The following is a 17301-nucleotide window of genomic DNA, read 5'->3' as shown; positions in this document are numbered from 1 at the left end:
AAAAAAAAAAAAAAAAAAAAAAAAAAAAAAAAAAAAAAAAAAAAAAAAAAAAAAAAAAAAAAAAAAAAAAAAAAACTAGTGCCGAATTTGGGGATTAATCGAAAGAATTGAGAGGGAGTGTTGGAAGTCAATCTTTGATTAATCCACAAATTAGTATCATCAGAGTTTGGAAGAAGAAGAATCAAGAAAGAGTCATTGATGTGTTTGATCGGAAGAGAAGTCGTGAGTGAAGAAGAAGGGTTAATGGTTTTATTATTGAGTCTGTCTTAGTTAATTAAGCCCACATGTTAATGGGTTATTGTTATTCTACAAATTATAGGTTGAAGTGTTAATCTAAGTATAAATATGTGATGGAAGGTGTTTAATGAAGTTAAGGAAACTTTGAGATTAGAGAGAAAGAGGCTGTTGCAGTAACAAAGTAACAAAAAAACAGACCTTCTATGACATAGGTTCATGTCCTGTTCCATCATCTACCTCTTGCCTCAAACTTAGAAATCATATAGACAGCTTACTGCCTAAGCTTGTCGGTTTTGCCGGTGTGTTGGACATGACGGCTTATCACAAGCCTGATTTTTTTGAAAAGAAGATCAATCAGCGGAGAGATCTGGTAAAAGGACGCATCACAGTCATCTCCGCTGACCCTCCTTTAGAAGGAAAACGTAAGTAAATTAACTCGTATTCTCATTATAATCTTAGGGGGAGGTATTGGTTTAGGATTTAGAAAGAATTTTAATGACTTTATGTTTTTGCTGATTGTTAGAATCATAGAAAATTGAAAGTTAAAAATGAAGGATTCTAAGAGATTGTTTAGGAAGTTTTTTAAAATCTTGATGATTTGTTTTTTCTAATCTTGTAAAATCTTTCTATTTGATGAAAGAGTTTTCATGACTTTTGTTATGAAGGAAATGATAAAAAATCCTAAACCAATAACATAAAATTTGAATTCATTAACAATCCAAGATTCTTTTGTTTTACTTGAATAACATAAAACTTTTAATGACTTTATAAAACTCTTAATCCAATAACACTAGATTTATCAAGATTTTAGATAACTTTTTACAAATCCACAACCAATAACACCAAATTTTTAAAGAATTTTTAAAAGTCTTGATTGAATAACAACATATTTTACCTAACTTTTAAAGTCATTAAAATTCTTTCTAAATCCTAAACCAATACTTCCCCTTAGCTTTTCCATATTGATAATTTACTGTGTTTTCATATCTCAGAGAAAAGGAGGCCGGATCAGCTTATCAAGCAGCTGATGTATAAGTTTTGTCTCGAGAACCCCGAAATCCCTGTTCTTCTCATATCCAATGATGTCCGCTGTGCCACTTGCCTTCGAGATTTGACTGCATCGAAGTATACCGTAATCCTCGCTCACGACAAGAACGCCGAGAAAGAATTGACTGGAGCGGTTGAGAAAACAATAGACTGGGAACTTCTCGCCAAGGGTGAACAAGGTGATGAGTTTATGTAAATCTTCGTGAAAATTTACTTACCAACATGCAGTTGTGAGAAATTGTTATGATCATTAACCAAGTAATTAACCAACAATTGTGAAATTGTGATGATGATTAGGTAAGCCGTATCAGAATTATCTGATTGAGGAGGATGACAAGTATTTTAAGGCCACGGGTAAACGAGGTCCCCTGTATAAGGCGAGGGAACAAGAGAAGATGGCAAAGGAAGAAATACATAAGAAAAAGCTGATTGATATGGACAAAAAGTATTTTGATGCCACAGGTAAACAAGGTTAGTACCTAATTAAGGATCCTCTTTTACATTACATGAACATTAACTTAAATAACCAGCTAACAAGTGTGCTGATGATTAGGTACCCGGTATAAGGATTGGGAAGAAAAGAAGAGGAAGAGGGAAGAACGTGAGAGTCAGAATAAGAAGCCGAAGAAAGGTAAAAAGGTAAAAAACATGTAGAGGAAGAAGATGAAGGATTTGGAGAAGAGAGTGATGCTGATTGAATCTTAGTAGTAGTACCCTAGTAGGACTAGTATGTTATATTTCTGTCACTGAGTTTGTTTTTGTTTTTGAAGGACTAGAGACTCCGCTAAGTTCATAAACTACTTTTCTTTGTTTTAACATGCAATGAACCAAACATAACAGTAGGAACGACGCTTGATAGAAATGGTACCATGCATCGAGAAGCTTCTAATAATGTATATATCTCGGCTTATATACGAGAAGTAACTATATATATTCTCTTGTTTTTATAACCACACAACAATCAATTGTCACACGTTTAGGTTTTGTCTATTAACTAGGATAAACGTATATAAGCCGAGAAATATTATAAAGCTTCTAATATGTGGAACAACTTCTTGTGTAGTTCGAGTCGATTAATATTAATCCATGATCTCTTGCAACTTTAAGTCTATTTGCCTCCACAATCCAACACACCAACACTTACACTGCTAAGCCTAAAAATGTATTCAATATACTGTATAATGTTTTTAAAAATCTTTTCAAATCAGTATACAAATACTTAAAAGCTCTACTAAAATAGGACTTATATTTAGCATTAAATTAATTAATAAAAACAGTCCGACTTTTTTATTCCTCAATACAAAAATATGACGCTTTTCATATTTTCTTAACGTATCAATTTTGGGACTTTCTTTATTAAAACGTAATATTTAAATATTTAATTGGACTGTTTTTACAATATTTTTCTTTGTAATTATTATATTATATGTGATAAAAAAAAATTTAAGTAATTTTGATTAACAATATTTTGGAAACTTTGCAAAAGATTTGAATTTATTGAAAATATATAGAATATTGAATAGTTTGCAAGTAAATTCTAATACTAGTAAAAACCAAAATATATTGATGGCTTTGACCACCAAAATAAAGTAAACCATTACTTTTCTTTTTTGCAATTATTATGTGACAAAATAAAAGTTAAATAGTTTTGAGTAGCTGTTTTGGAAAATTTACAAATGATATGAATATATTGAAAAATATATAGAATATTGAATAGTTTGCAAGAAAATTCTATAAGTAATATATTGATGGCATTGACCACAAAATTAGTAAACCATTAACGTGTTAGACATAAACAAGGAAAAATATCTCTTAATCAGTCAATAATGAAATCAAAGACTCAATAGATTTTACCAAAACACCCCTTCGTCTTCAACCTCTCTGACTCCTATTTAAATCCAACTAAACTCAACAGCTCGATTCAACACAGAGCTGAGCTCTCTCTGAATCCAGATCTGAAAAACCCAAAACAATGGCGTCAGAAAACAACGGATTCAGTTCCGAAGCCGTCACCGCCGTTGAAATGCCGCCGTCTCAGCCGAGGAAGGTAGCTCTGATCACCGGAATCACCGGCCAAGACGGATCGTATCTGACGGAGTTCCTTCTCAAAAAAGGCTACGAAGTCCACGGGCTGATCCGTCGATCGTCCAATTTCAACACCCAGCGGATCAACCACATCTACATCGATCCACACAATGTCGACAAAGCTCTGATGAAGCTCCACTACGCTGATCTCACCGACGCTTCGTCCCTTCGCCGTTGGCTCGATGTGATCAAGCCTGACGAGGTCTACAACCTAGCTGCTCAATCTCACGTCGCTGTCTCCTTCGAGATCCCTGATTACACGGCCGATGTAGTCGCCACCGGTGCTCTCCGTCTCCTTGAAGCCGTCAGATCTTACACCATCGACAGTGGCCGGACCATCAAGTACTACCAAGCCGGATCTTCGGAGATGTTCGGGTCAACTCCACCTCCACAATCTGAGACGACGCCGTTTCATCCCAGATCTCCTTACGCGGTTTCCAAATGCGCTGCTCATTGGTACACTGTGAATTACCGGGAAGCGTACGGTCTCTTCGCCTGTAACGGAATCTTGTTCAATCACGAGTCACCGCGCCGTGGTGAGAACTTCGTGACCAGGAAGATCACAAGAGCCTTGGGAAGGATCAAGGTTGGTCTGCAGAGGAAGCTCTTCCTTGGGAATTTGCAGGCGGCAAGGGACTGGGGATTCGCAGGGGACTATGTGGAGGCAATGTGGTTGATGCTGCAGCAAGAGAAGCCAGACGATTACGTTGTTGCAACAGAGGAAGCACACACAGTGGAAGAGTTTCTTGAGGTGTCATTTGGGTACTTGGGACTCAATTGGAGAGACCATGTTGAGATTGACCAGAGGTACTTTAGGCCAGCTGAAGTAGATAACCTCAAAGGAGATGCTAGCAAGGCAAAGGAAGTCTTGGGGTGGACACCACAAGTAGGGTTTGAGAAGCTTGTGAAGATGATGGTTGATGAAGATCTTGAGCTTGCTAAGCGGGAGAAAGTGCTTGCTGATGCTGGTTACATGGATGCTCAGCAGCAACCTTGATTTGATCAAAAAAATATACAAAGAGGAGGGGTTTACATTAATCAGTTACATTTCGTTTTTTTTTGCTTTGATGATTATTTGTTGTTTTTTCTTTTTTTTTCCGATGTTTTAGTTTCTTTGTTGCTTTTTAAGTTATCCAATTTGCTTTCCCCTCAAATGAGTTGAGGATATAGCGCAGTGAATTTTGTATGAAAGGGCGAAAAGAATCTTTTATAAAACAGTATTGTTACCTCTCTTCTTCTCTATTCATGAATCTCTCTCTCTAAGCGAACTTTAAACAGAGAAACGACTCTTTTTCTCTCTGCCCTTGGATTTGGCTCTTAATCTACAAAACACAAACGTTACTTAGATATCACTTACACAGAACATGAAGCATTTGACAGAGAAAAGGGATATAAGTCTAAGGGCAGGTTCAAGGCGAGGCATTTGAGAGAAAGTGTGAAGCATTCTTAGTTCAATGAAAATGTGACACACAAGTAACTGCATGGACTTTGCAACCGGAAGACAAACACAAGAGCTTTCCTCATTGAGATGTCACCTGACTCTAAACAGTTAGAGGGCACAAACATATTTTATATGATTTTTGCCATTTGCCATTTTAGACTTGGTATTGCGCAATCTCAGTCTCAGAACCAAATCAATTTACATTTGTGAATGTATTTCTTACAGAAGGCACACCACTTTCAATTTAGTGCTCAAGAATGAATCACTTGGATTTTTGATATTTAATTACAAATTAGAGAGCGACAAAACACTGCGTTTCCAAAGGCTAGATTTCTTAGGACGGGGTCTAAGTGAGAAGTTGAGGCCAAACATTTCCTTGGACGCCAAATCCATGTCCACGAACCCCATGAGCTTTCCCACAACGGAGGCGCTCTCTCGGACATGATCCATGTCTTTGCTCTCTGACCAGAGACGATGTGCCAATTGGAGACGCCTGTGCTTTGTGTTCAGCCCAATGCCCCATCTCAAGAACACGTTCTCTCTCTCTTCTTTCGTCAGTTTCTTCTGCATCAGCTGACTCAGCTTGTACCTCTCCCTGTTCAACGCCCTCAGGCTATTTTGTTTCACGGCCCAAACAGTTTTTAAAACGAATACATTCTTGATCTAAACAGTCAAATAAAGGTAATGTGCTTTTGGGTGAATATACTGTCTATACCTGGACATTGATGTAAGGGTGCGTCCATTTTCAATAGCCTTGCTATTGTGGGTAAAGGTTTCTCTGATGTACTTTAGCCTGCGGAGTTCGACCTCCATGTACAAGCAATCTTTCTGATCTCCTCTGAAGAGAAGGAAGAAGTAACTTCTGTGTGACAAGGAAACGTTGCAAGCATGCCATAGCTCTATTATCTCCATCTCGAGTCTCTTGAACTCCAACGGCCAGTCCAATGGCATGGTTAAATAATCTTGTATGGGGTCAACCGCAGCGTCCTTGAAACTTTTTGACGATCTTAGAGCCAAGAACTTTTGCTCTATCTCCTCCATCTGCCACATGATAGAGGTGGTCCTCAAAATGAAGACAATATTTAAAGGTCGTATCAAGTACAGGAAAACGAAAGCAAGCTCTGCTTGACCAAGTTAGTAAAACTAACCGATAGATGAATGATTCGCTTGTCCCTCAGAGGAATAGTCTCTTCACCTTCGCCTTGGCTGAGTAAAGTTCCACCACTTGTCTGGCGTGCATACACATGAGATTTAGAGGGAGAAACTTGTGATCCATTCAGTGATGACTTTCTCTTATTAACACCATCTAAAGCAGCTGGCATTCTTCGGGTGGGGTTGAACTCTTTCTCGAACCAAGTTGCTGGCATGCTCATCCGGCTAATATGCTTTGCCAATGGCGGCCTCTTGTTGTTGTACGATTTCAGGTTGCTCTCAGCTCTTTCATTCTGATACCAGTCTGGTGGTCTGTTAGCATCTATCTCAGACACAGAAAAGAACGAGCTTGATACAAAGCTTGCCCCGCAGCTTCGGCTTCTAGTAAGCCCCAAGCCTCCTGCCGTTTGTGAATCTCTCTCAAGATTCCTAGCTAGAGGCTTTTCAGGAGACGGAGTGACAAAATCTTGATCTGTAGGGTCTCTTCTGAGGTTAGAAGACTGATGAGGAAATGATTCGTCAGTAAGTGACAAAACACAGTGTGGAGAGACTCTGATGGGTTCACTTTTTTCCGCTGATTGGATAGAGACACTACTGATTTCCTTTACTCTTTCATCATCTTCTTCTTCTTCAGTTTCTGTTGGTGGTCTTAAGTTCTTTGACTCGGGTACACATATTGGAAGAACACTCACAGCCTTGCACCGGTCTGGAAGCATGTTTGGCTCTGGATACATGATGATACAGGGACTCTCTGTTTCTACGCATCGAAGTTTCGTGCACGTATCTTCAGAATCTACCTCACTTGGTTCGTCTCCATGAGACTGATCTGCAGATTCCCTCTTGCGACTGTGCGGTTGGTTTTTACTTTCTGCCCCACGAATATTAAGTCGAACTTTAGTGAATTTTCCAGGAGTTACAAATGGAAGGTGTTGGGCTGGACTACTTGCACCAGAATTTAACCTAAAGTCTGAAAGCTGGAAAACATTCTCGTCAGAACCATGCTCGGTTGATTGTGGGGACATCATAATGGATGCTCGCGCTGATAGAGGGCTTTCTGGTGTTATATTTAGAGACTCCCATGAACTACGCACCCGCAGCTTGGGGTACTGACGTCCCAGAACCACCTGGAGGAATACAAAAACAAGAATATAAATGGGGCAATTGATAGGTTTATCGTGCTTTTGGTAAAAAAAAAATAGAATTAACGTACATTTGTCTGTTCTGAGTCTGTTGATAATATCTCTTTTTGTGGTGCTTCTCCAATAATCTGTTGAAGATCCTCAATCCGAGAATACGCCCGCTCTAATTCTTGTGCTAGTTGGAATACCTCTTTATGTAGCTGTAAGTAATGAAAAGAACATTAAGTCTCTATAGTGAATGGATCATGAAAAAAGATACATATTGTCAGATCACCAGTATGAATGAGCTACTAGTAATACAAAAGTTGGTTGTCAAAAAAATATAATTGGGGAAGTGAACTCTCATACAGCAGCTGGTTTATAGATATGTTGGCAGGTTGACTGAAGTAAACCGCATTACCTTTTCGATTTGGAGGTCTTTCTCCTTCAGCAATGCAGTTGTGTCAGACACAACAAGAGCTTGACGAGGGCTGCTCAACTCACTCTCCAATTTAGCCAACTCTCTCTGTAAATGTTTAACCAGAGCTTTATCAGACATGACAACGTTGACTTGTGCATTTGTTGTCACCTCCTTAGCACAGCTTGCGAACAACAATGTGTTTCTTGATTGCTCAACATGTATTCTTGCAGGACTCAGTGTGCAGATTATGGAAGTTCTGGCGTTTCCTCCCAAGGAGGTCTGAAGTATGCGTGTCAGCTTTGAATCTCTGAATGGAATGTGCCCATTTTTTCCTTTACTGCACTAAGCTAGCCACATAATTTAGTAACGTAAAAAGAACCCACTTAATGGACAATGCATACATTAGATGTTAATAATAGCAATCTGCTAAGAAGTAATAACTTGGTAAAGTGGCGCTACTGGGCCAAAGCCCTATATTTCAGCTTGGGAACTCAACTCTCAAAGACAATGAAAAGCTGCTCAACCCTTTTTAAATACAGGGAAAGAATAAAGAGCAGACGAAGGTGGCACAAGTCAGGGAATTTTCATTGAAGCTAAAGGTGCTACACATGCTAACCTTAGCTTTCGAATGACAGTCCCTAGTGTTAATAAACTTCGGTTTATATGACCACCTTCTTTCAACCTTGTGCCAGCAGATAATGATTGAGATGCACGTTCACTTCCAGCAAGATCAATGAAATTCTGCAGGATAATTAGTTTGTCTATGAATCTTTTGTTTTAGGATAATACAAAATGGAAGATTCAAAGTACATACCACTGTTGCTGTGAGTGTACTAAATTTATCATTCGCCAAATATTCACGTGCTGTGCTTTCAACTGTCTGTAAAAGATATCAGTCGAAAGTAAGTTCCCAAAGGCAGCCTGAAAACTGCAGTGTTGCATCGTTAATCTAAAACAGCAAAATGCCTTACCAATCTCAGAATCTGATGAGAGCGGGAACTAACTTCATTTAAAGTTGTCTCTCCAATTTGTCGTTGAGCTGCAATGATTAGATAATACTTAGTCAAACTTGCGACCAAAGCATCAAAGGTATTAATTTAGATACACATTTGGAAAATCAATACCAATACAGATTGATAAAAGCTCCTTAAAATGATTCCAGTCCCGCAGAATTTCCTCCGTGAGCTTATCAACAACGGTCCCTTTCTGTCCCAAAGTAAATGACCAGTAAAGTAAGATTATGCATAACCAATTCCATAAGATGCCAACGCCAACATTTACCTCAGGATCATCTAGAAGTCTGAGTGGACTAATATCTGTACTCAAGAGGTCTCTTACAGACTCATTATAGATCTCCATGGCTGAGAACTTCAGAATAAATGCTCTTTCCTTGTGCTGCAGAAAATACATAAAAATTGAAAAGGGTGACAGTTACTGAATGAACTGGAAATAATGAGGTAAGATAACTATAAAGACTACGACATTGTTAACTTTACCTTCTCAATGTAATCATATATATCGGCCAAGGCGTAATCAGTAATTCCACTCATAGTGTATGTCTTTCCACTGCTTGTTTGCCCATATGCAAAGACACTAGCTGTAACCATTTGTATTAAACATGAGTCGAAGTGGATAAAGACTGTAAAAATAAAGCAGTACGAGACATTCCTTACCATGAACCCCATTAACAACAGAGAGAGCCACTTCCTTCGCCCCTTGATCATACACCTCCCTGGTACAACACTCAGGGCCAAACACTCTGTCTAGAGGCATACGAAAGCTCAGTAAGATAGAATCTGAGGATTAACTTTAATCAAGAAGCTGAAAAGGTGAGCAAGCCTTACCAAATGTATACGCAGTGGGGTACATAGAACGCTCGGATATAGAAAGATGGCTCCTGTATAGAACCGTTTCATCATTGATGCATTCCCAGTCTGCCACATCATTCCTAACCCTTTCTTTCACACTTAATGGCCTCAGACGAACAGAAACAAAAATCTTTTCTTCCCTACCACTTGGTCCTTGCATCTGATCTTCTCCTATACCCATCTTCACCTGTCACCTCCCTTCACGCATCCTACTCCAAAAGAAACCAGGACAAGAATAACAACAATGTCATACATATATATAGAGCGAACAGGTTTTAAGAGGACAAACTCAATCACTGAATATCATGAGTCTAGTTTAGTCAACTTGTATATTTTCATGTCTCTGACTCTATCTACGTGTTTTATATACAAAACATGTCAGCAAAGAAGGACACCAAAATCAACAACAACGTGGTTCGTTTTCAACATTGTCTGAGACATAAAAAAACGAACTTTCATAATAAGATTGTGCAGAGGATTTGGTGTTTTCTACAATGGTCCCCATCCTAAACAGTCTGTCAAAAAAAGTTTCAAGCCTACGCAGCTACGCTTATATTTTTTATTCCAGACAATCACACAAAGACCAAACTAAAGAAATCAGTTACCTCCAGAGAGATTTAGATATTATACTATTCACAGCCGTTTCTGCAGAATATGTTCAATGTGGTGCCAAGACTCTTTAGTAAACTCCATGAGCAGTGAGATGAAAACAAAGCTTTTGACTAACTTACACCTGCCTACATGAACACAACAAAGAACAAACACAAATTTAGCCGTAAGATCCAAGGAAGTAATTATAATTATAATTAATAAAAAAACAATACGAGGCAACAGCACTAATCATCAGATTTTTCTTAATTCTTTTCAATAGTGTGACATTGCGTCGTCGGAACCGAAGTTTCCCTAACACCACCGGCTCACACGACTCACAGTAGAGAACTTCAAAATCAACGAATCTCGCAAAAATTCATAACCAAAACTACGAATCGAGGAGAAATGTAAAGAGGAATCAACAACGAGGATTTTCTCACCTACGAATCGGCGAAGGATGTAGGGGAAATTAATTAGAAGCAAACGCGAGGGGATGAAGAACAATGACGGAAGCGAAGGTGAACGAGACGGTGTTTACGACGGAGGAAACAGGAAACGATGGGATTCGGAGAAAGCAGAGATTATCTCAGGCGACCTGTTTCGCTTAGCCTACGAAAGCAAAATAAAAATAAAAAATTCAGGTGTTTCAAAAACAAAATTTCGGAATTGTGCAGCTGTTTAAATCGTTAATGGCTATTTTTTTTTTTTTTTTTTTGGGTTTTGTTCATTCGTCATTGGTGAAAATTAAGGAATTAGCTAAAGAAAGCATAATGTAGAGAGCAGCAGGCTAATGATTTTTTGGTAGACTCCTTTCCTCTGTTGTTGATGTTGTTTGCTGGTTAATTAGACTATTTTATTTTATTTTTGAGCAAAAATTAGACAATTTATCTAAGATCTTTTAATAAGAAAAAACAAATGTGTGTCTCAATTTATTACCCACAGACTTTTTTTTATTAATAATAAAGAATAAGAATAGTATTTTTAGGCCATTTCTTTATTGTTCCAAAATAATAATAATAATAATGCACATTGATTTTGATTTAAGGGTCCGGGGAAAAATTATAATTTTCTAATACTTCTTCATTTTTAAGTGATGATTTAACCAAAAATATATATATATATATATATATTTTTATTTTAAATAATGTTTTCAATTTTACATACAAAAAAATATATTTAATTTTCTTTTGACCAGTCATAATTTATTTTATATTTTTTATTGGTTGAACTTATTTTATTAAATGGTATTTTTATGTAAAAAACTAAATTAAAAATAAATATATATTTTAAAATTTATATGTAAAAACCTTAAACATCAATTAAAAGAAAAGGGAATAGCTAGTAATAATATTCAAGACCAGCATCAGTCTAAAGTTGTTGATTATTTGCATCATTAACATCACCTATTGGCTATTTGATGAAGACACATTATTATTTTTTGATCTTTATAGCACATCACATCATAACCACAAAAGAGATTATATGATTTTCTAAGCAACAGTTTGTATAATAATATCATCATTTATTTACTTTGTTCGAGTTTTTAAGCTATTGAAAACGAATTTTGAGTTCACTATAACTATTGATGAGTTTACATAAATAAAATAAATATAAAAGCAGAGCACATGAAGGCATGTGCGTTTGCTTTTTCTTACTAACATCTTAAGTACATATAAAAAGTGGTTTGATGAAAAAAGATCGTCTATAGACCAGTCGTCGTTAAACCAATAATCCAATCTAGTCAAAGTAGATAATATTAGCGTATATATATATATATTTGAAACGACTAACCTTTGCGATGGCCAAACTTTATAAGTTTTTTAAAACGTTCAATAAATTGGAAGGTACACTGCACAAAAAGATTATACACATGTAGATAACAAAACAAGTATTTAATCGTGACGCTGACAAATGTTCTCATCTAAAATGTGTTTAATTTTTTTTTGAGGAGATATACATAAATTAGAGACAGAAATACTAAATAAGACGGTCATGTGTAAGGCAGAACAACAACACACCACTTGTTATTTCGGTCCAACAAATGAATAGAGTGGGTCTTGACAATATCAAGTCCATCAAGATTTTAAGCAAAGAAGATTTCTCCAACGGTAGCAAAGTACTGCTCTTGTCACCATGTGAGGCTAATCGTACAGTCAAAGTAAATGTGACAGCTCACACTACGATACAAGTAAAGAACAGATACGCTCCCCTTGGATCACCAACTCTCTGCAGATAATGATATGTGTAGGGAACAATCAGACTTGTAAAACCTAGCTCTCGTCATATATATTTCTACAATGTGATGTAACAAGGCTCTTATGCAATAAAGTAATAATCTTGAGCCGCATCTCTTTGGTTTACTAGGGTTCTTCACCCTTCCTTTCATGGTATCAGAGCGCCGGTAATACGGTCTATGGCTCCAGAAGATTCCTTCTTTTCCGCTTCGTTATCTATCTCTCAGGTTATGACTCTCAAGCTTACGGAGTCCAATTATCTTCAATGGAAAACTCAGTTCGAGTCTTTCCTGTCTCCTCAAATGCTTCTTGGCTACGTTAATGGCTCAATCCCTCATCCAGCATCAACACGGTTTGTTACTCGTACTGAAGGGGTCACTGAAGAACCAAACCCTGAGTTTTCAAAATGGATTTGTAATGATCAACTGGTCATGGCACGGATCTTGGGGTCTCTGTCTGAAGCAGCCATCAGAGTTGTCTACGGTCTGCAGTCGGCTCAAGAGGTATGGTCTGCTCTTGCTAAGAAATTCAATAGGGTCTCTACCTCTAGGAAGTTTGAACTGCAAAACAAATTGCGTGCTTGTCTTAAGGCTGGTAGATCTATGGAGGACTATCTTAGTGAACTCAAACAAGTGTTTGATCAGCTTGACTCGATAGGATTCCCTATGAGTGATTTGGAGAAAATCCATGGCTTACTGTTTGGCCTTGGTAAAGAATACAAGACTGTAGCTACTGTGATTGAACACTCCATGGATTTGACTCCTCCTCCATGCTATGAAGATGTTGTTTTCAAAGTTATCGCCTTTGATGATAAACTAAAAGCGTACTCTACTGCGCCTGTTGTCACTCCACATCTTGCCTTTCAAGCTGAGAAACAACAACAACACTTCGACAGAGGAGGTTCGCACAACAGAAGCAGAGGTGGACGTGGTGGATTCAGAGGTCGAGGAAACTACTCCACAAGAGGTCGAGATTTGCAACAGCATAACAACAACCAGAACCGAAACGGAGGTTCCTCTACTCGACCAACCTGTCAAATTTGTGGGAAATATGGTCACAATGAAGAATTTGCTCAGTCTTTACCCTCTGCTTTAGCGGCTATGCGAGTCTCTGATGGAGATCACCACACAGGAAATGAGTGGCTGCCTGATAGTGGTTCTACTGCCCACATCACTCACACCACTACCAACCTGCATCATGTTCAACCATATCAAGGTCAAGACTCAGTAATGGTTGGAAACGGTGAGTTCTGGCTCATCACTCACATTGGATCAGTTCCTTTGCAGACGACATCAGGTAATTTTCTCCCACTTAAAGATGTCATGGTCTGTCCAAATGTTACTAAGTCTCTTCTCTTTGTCTCTAAGCTATGTGATGACTATCCTTGCTCTGTTAAATTTGACTCTGATGGTGTGCGTGTAAAGGACAAACAGCTCCTCACAACCGGAAGCAGGAGTAGAGATCATTATGTGCTCGGGAATCCATCGTTCGAAGCCTTGTATTCAAATCGACAGCTAGCAAGTAGTGATGAGGTGTGGCACAAACGTTTGGGACATCCGAGTGCAGAAGTACTTCAGCATCTGTCTTCTACAGCAGCAATAACAATAAACAAGCACACCAACAAGCTTTGTGAGTCTTGCACGCTTGGGAAGAGTGCTCAGCTACCTTTTACTTCCTCTTTGTTTGTAGCTAGTAAACCTCTTGAGAGGATACATTGTGATTTGTGGGGTCCTGCTCCAATCACTTCTGCTCAAGGTTTTAGATACTATGTTATCTTTGTTGACAACTACACTCGCTATTGTTGGTTTTATCCTTTGAAGAATAAATCAGACTTTTATTCTGTTTTCATTCTATTCCAAAATCTAGTTGAGAATCAGTTAAGTCAGAAAATCAAGATGTTTCAGTGTGATGGTGGAGGTGAATTTGTTAGCACACACTTCGAAACTCATCTTGCAACATGTGGAATCAAGCAATTGATCTCTTGTCCTCACACTCCTCAACAAAATGGTTTGGCAGAGAGGAAGCACAAACATTTAACTGAATTAGGCCTCAGCATGATGTTTCAGAGTAAGGTTCCACAAGAATTCTGGGTTGAAGCCTTCTTCACAGCAAATTACCTGAGTAATCTTCTCCCCTCATCTGTACTTGCTTCTTCTCTAAGCCCTTATGAAGCTTTGTTTCAACTCAAGCCTGATTATTCGGTTTTGCGAGTGTTTGGGAGTGTTTGTTATCCCACGTTTCGAGCCTATGGTGCAAATAAGTTTGATCCAAAATCATTGAAATGTGTCTTCATCGGATATAACAACAAGTACAAAGGATATTGGTGTATCTATCCTCCCACTGGACGTGTTTATATCAGTAGACATGTTCTCTTTGATTAGCAGGTGTTTCCATTTGCTGATGATTATGCTCACTTAGTTCCAACTGCAACATCACCTCTTTTATCTGCATGGCAGAAAGGCTTTCAACCTGCTGCATCAACGGTTTCTGCAGTTTCTACAATTTCTGCAGTTCCCCTTCCAGCAGCTCCTACTCTGTCACTTCCAGAACTCGAACCAACACAGAACAACAACAACACAGCTCCTGTTGTTTCGGAATCCACAGATGCAGAGTCACCTGCAGAAACTCCAGAAACTGCAGAGTCTCCGATAACAACCTCAACAAGTACAAGTGACTCGAGTGATGAAGCACCTTTATTCTCTGAGGATGACTTTCCTCCACTTGCCACACTTGTTGTTAATGATCATACCATGGTCACCAGGAGAAAAGATGGTGTTAGAAAACCAAATATGCTCTTACAATTACTCACAACACTGTTAAAGAGCCTAAAACAGTAGCTGAGGCACTCAAACATGCAGGATGGACAGGAGCTATGGGAGAAGAGGTTGACACTTTTGTAGAAACCAACACCTTTTCTTCAGTCCCACGAACACCAGATATGAATGTTCTTGGATGTCGATGGATCTTCAAGAAGAAACTCAATACAGATGGCAGCTTGGACAAACTTCGAGGTCGTCTTGTAGCCAAGGGATATGATCAAGAGGAAGGAGTTGATTTCCTTGAAACATATAGTCCGGTGGTTCGCACTGCAACAGTCCGGCTTGTTCTTCATGGGGCAATAGTTAACAAATGGCCACTTAAGCAACTTGATGTGAAGAATGCGTTTCTTCATGGAGATTTAACAGAAACGGGCTACATGCAACAACCTCCTGGATTTGTTGATACTGTCAATCCTTCTCATGTCTGGAAACTTCACAAAGCAGTCTATGGCCTAAAGCAAGCCCCTCGTGCATGGTTTGACAAATTCAGTAAGTTCCTTTTACAGTTTGGCTTTAAATGCAGCTTCAAAGACCCTTCTCTCTTTGTCTACAACAGAGATAATGATCTTATGGTCTTACTCCTCTATGTGGATGATATGGTACTAACTGGAACCAATCCTACTCTGGTTGACAAACTCCTGGAATCTCTCAGTGAGGAATTTCGTATGAAAGATTTGGGCAAATTAAGTTATTTTCTTGGGATACAAGCTCATCATCATCCAGACGGCATGTTCCTCAACCAACACAAGTATGCAGAGGACCTTCTTATTGCAGCTGGGATGACTGATTGTGAACCTGCTCCCACACCATTACCCACTGAACTACAAAAGGTCAAGGGTCAGAAGAACTGTTTGATCAACCAATTTTTTTCGCAGTCTAGCAGGTAAACTGCAGTACCTCACTCTGACTAGACCAGATATCCAATTTGCAGTTAATTTGGTATGTCAGAGGATGCACTCTCCAACGGTAGCTGATTTCAGTTTGCTAAAGCGTGTAATCCGATACATAAAAGGTACCATCGATCATGGTCTCTCCTTCACTCATAACACTAACTATACTCTACGAGCATACAGTGATAGTGACTGCGGTGGTTGCCAAACCACTAGTCGTTCAACTGGCGGGTTTTGTACCTTTCTTGGTACCAACATCATCTCGTGGTTGGCTAAGCGTCAAACCTCCGTCTCTCGGAGCTCAACCGAAGTAGAGTATCAGTGCCTTTCTAACAGAGCCGCTGAAGTAAACTGGCTACGTGATTTGCTTGAAGATGTTGGTATGCCTCTTAAACAAACACCAGAGCTCTATTGTGATAACTTGTCTGCAGTTTATCTATCAGCGAACCCCACTCTGCACAAAAAGTCCAAACACTTCAAGACACATTACTACTATGTCCGAGAACAAGTTGCAAAAGGCTCCCTTACCGTATATCACATCCCATCCGCCTATCAGCTTGCAAATATCTTTACCAAGTCCCTGCCTATTCCAGTGTTTGAAAATCTGAAGTACAAACTTGGTGTGGTCTCAGAGTGTTTGAAGATCTGAACAACAACAACACATCACTTGTTGTTTCGGTCCAGCAAAGGAATAGAGTGGGCCTTGACAATATCAAGTCCATCAAGATTTTAAGCAAAGAAGATTTCTCCAACGGTAGCAGAGTACTGCCCTTGTCACCATGTGAAGCTGATAGTACAGTCAAGGCAAGTGTGATAGCTCACACTATGATACAAGTAAAGAAAAGATACGCTCCCCTTGGATCACCAACTCTTTGCAGATGATGACATGTGTAGGGAACAATCAGACTTATAAAACCTAGCTCTCATCGTATATATATCTACAATGTGAAGTAACAAGGCTCTTATGCAATAAAGTAATAATCTTGAGCCGCATCTTTTTGGTTTACTAGAGTTCTTCACCCTTCCTTTCATCATGCACATAATGAGGCCATGGATCAGGCCAAACCCATGCAGCCATAGTTATTATGAGACAGCACATGTTTGAGGCGATGTTTCCAATTTTTCATTTAACAAAGAGAGAGTCTATTACTAGTAGTACTACAAATCATACTAATTTCCGGAATCAACGAAAAGTAACGTCATGACTAATACAGTAATAACTTTTTTGTTCTCTGTCAATAACTAAAGTTCTTTTTTTTATGTTAGTCACTTTTCATAAAGTGAAACATCATTTTCTCATCTCCCTACCAAAAAAACAAAACATTATTTTCTCATCTCATCTCAATCTCATTGCCGGACGATCTCAAATATGGAACGAGGCTAAAATAAGACAAACAA

At 38.6% G+C, this 17301-nt stretch overlaps 2 protein-coding genes across 3 annotated transcripts; one reads left to right on the top strand and one right to left on the bottom strand.

Annotated features, from left to right (window-relative positions):
- Positions 3196-4609, top strand: LOC104791352 (GDP-mannose 4,6 dehydratase 2-like). Its single transcript, XM_010517205.2, has one exon. The coding sequence runs from the start codon at positions 3257-3259 to the stop codon at positions 4364-4366; it is 1110 nt and encodes a 369-aa protein (XP_010515507.1). The 5' UTR covers positions 3196-3256; the 3' UTR covers positions 4367-4609.
- LOC104791351 (kinesin-like protein KIN-7G) lies at positions 4977-10785 on the bottom strand. Of its 2 annotated transcripts, XM_010517203.2 has the most exons (15): positions 10401-10785; positions 9975-10106; positions 9346-9578; positions 9175-9264; positions 8998-9098; positions 8783-8896; positions 8626-8707; positions 8473-8540; positions 8316-8381; positions 8118-8242; positions 7502-7838; positions 7173-7301; positions 5959-7086; positions 5526-5851; positions 4977-5423 (listed from the first exon to the last, which is right to left on the bottom strand). In XM_010517203.2, the coding sequence occupies exons 3-15, from the start codon at positions 9548-9550 to the stop codon at positions 5096-5098; spliced, it is 3099 nt and encodes a 1032-aa protein (XP_010515505.1). In that variant the 5' UTR covers positions 9551-9578; positions 9975-10106; positions 10401-10785; the 3' UTR covers positions 4977-5095. The 2 variants fall into 2 exon arrangements, with proteins under 2 accessions (XP_010515505.1, XP_010515506.1); XM_010517204.2 differs by lacking the exons at positions 9975-10106; positions 10401-10785 and having other exon boundaries at positions 9175-9260; positions 9346-9438.

Source organism: Camelina sativa, chromosome 6 (assembly GCF_000633955.1).
Source record: "Camelina sativa cultivar DH55 chromosome 6, Cs, whole genome shotgun sequence".
In the NCBI taxonomy this organism is placed as follows: Eukaryota; Viridiplantae; Streptophyta; class Magnoliopsida; order Brassicales; family Brassicaceae; genus Camelina; species Camelina sativa.
This window is presented reverse-complemented; position numbering and strand designations above follow the sequence as displayed.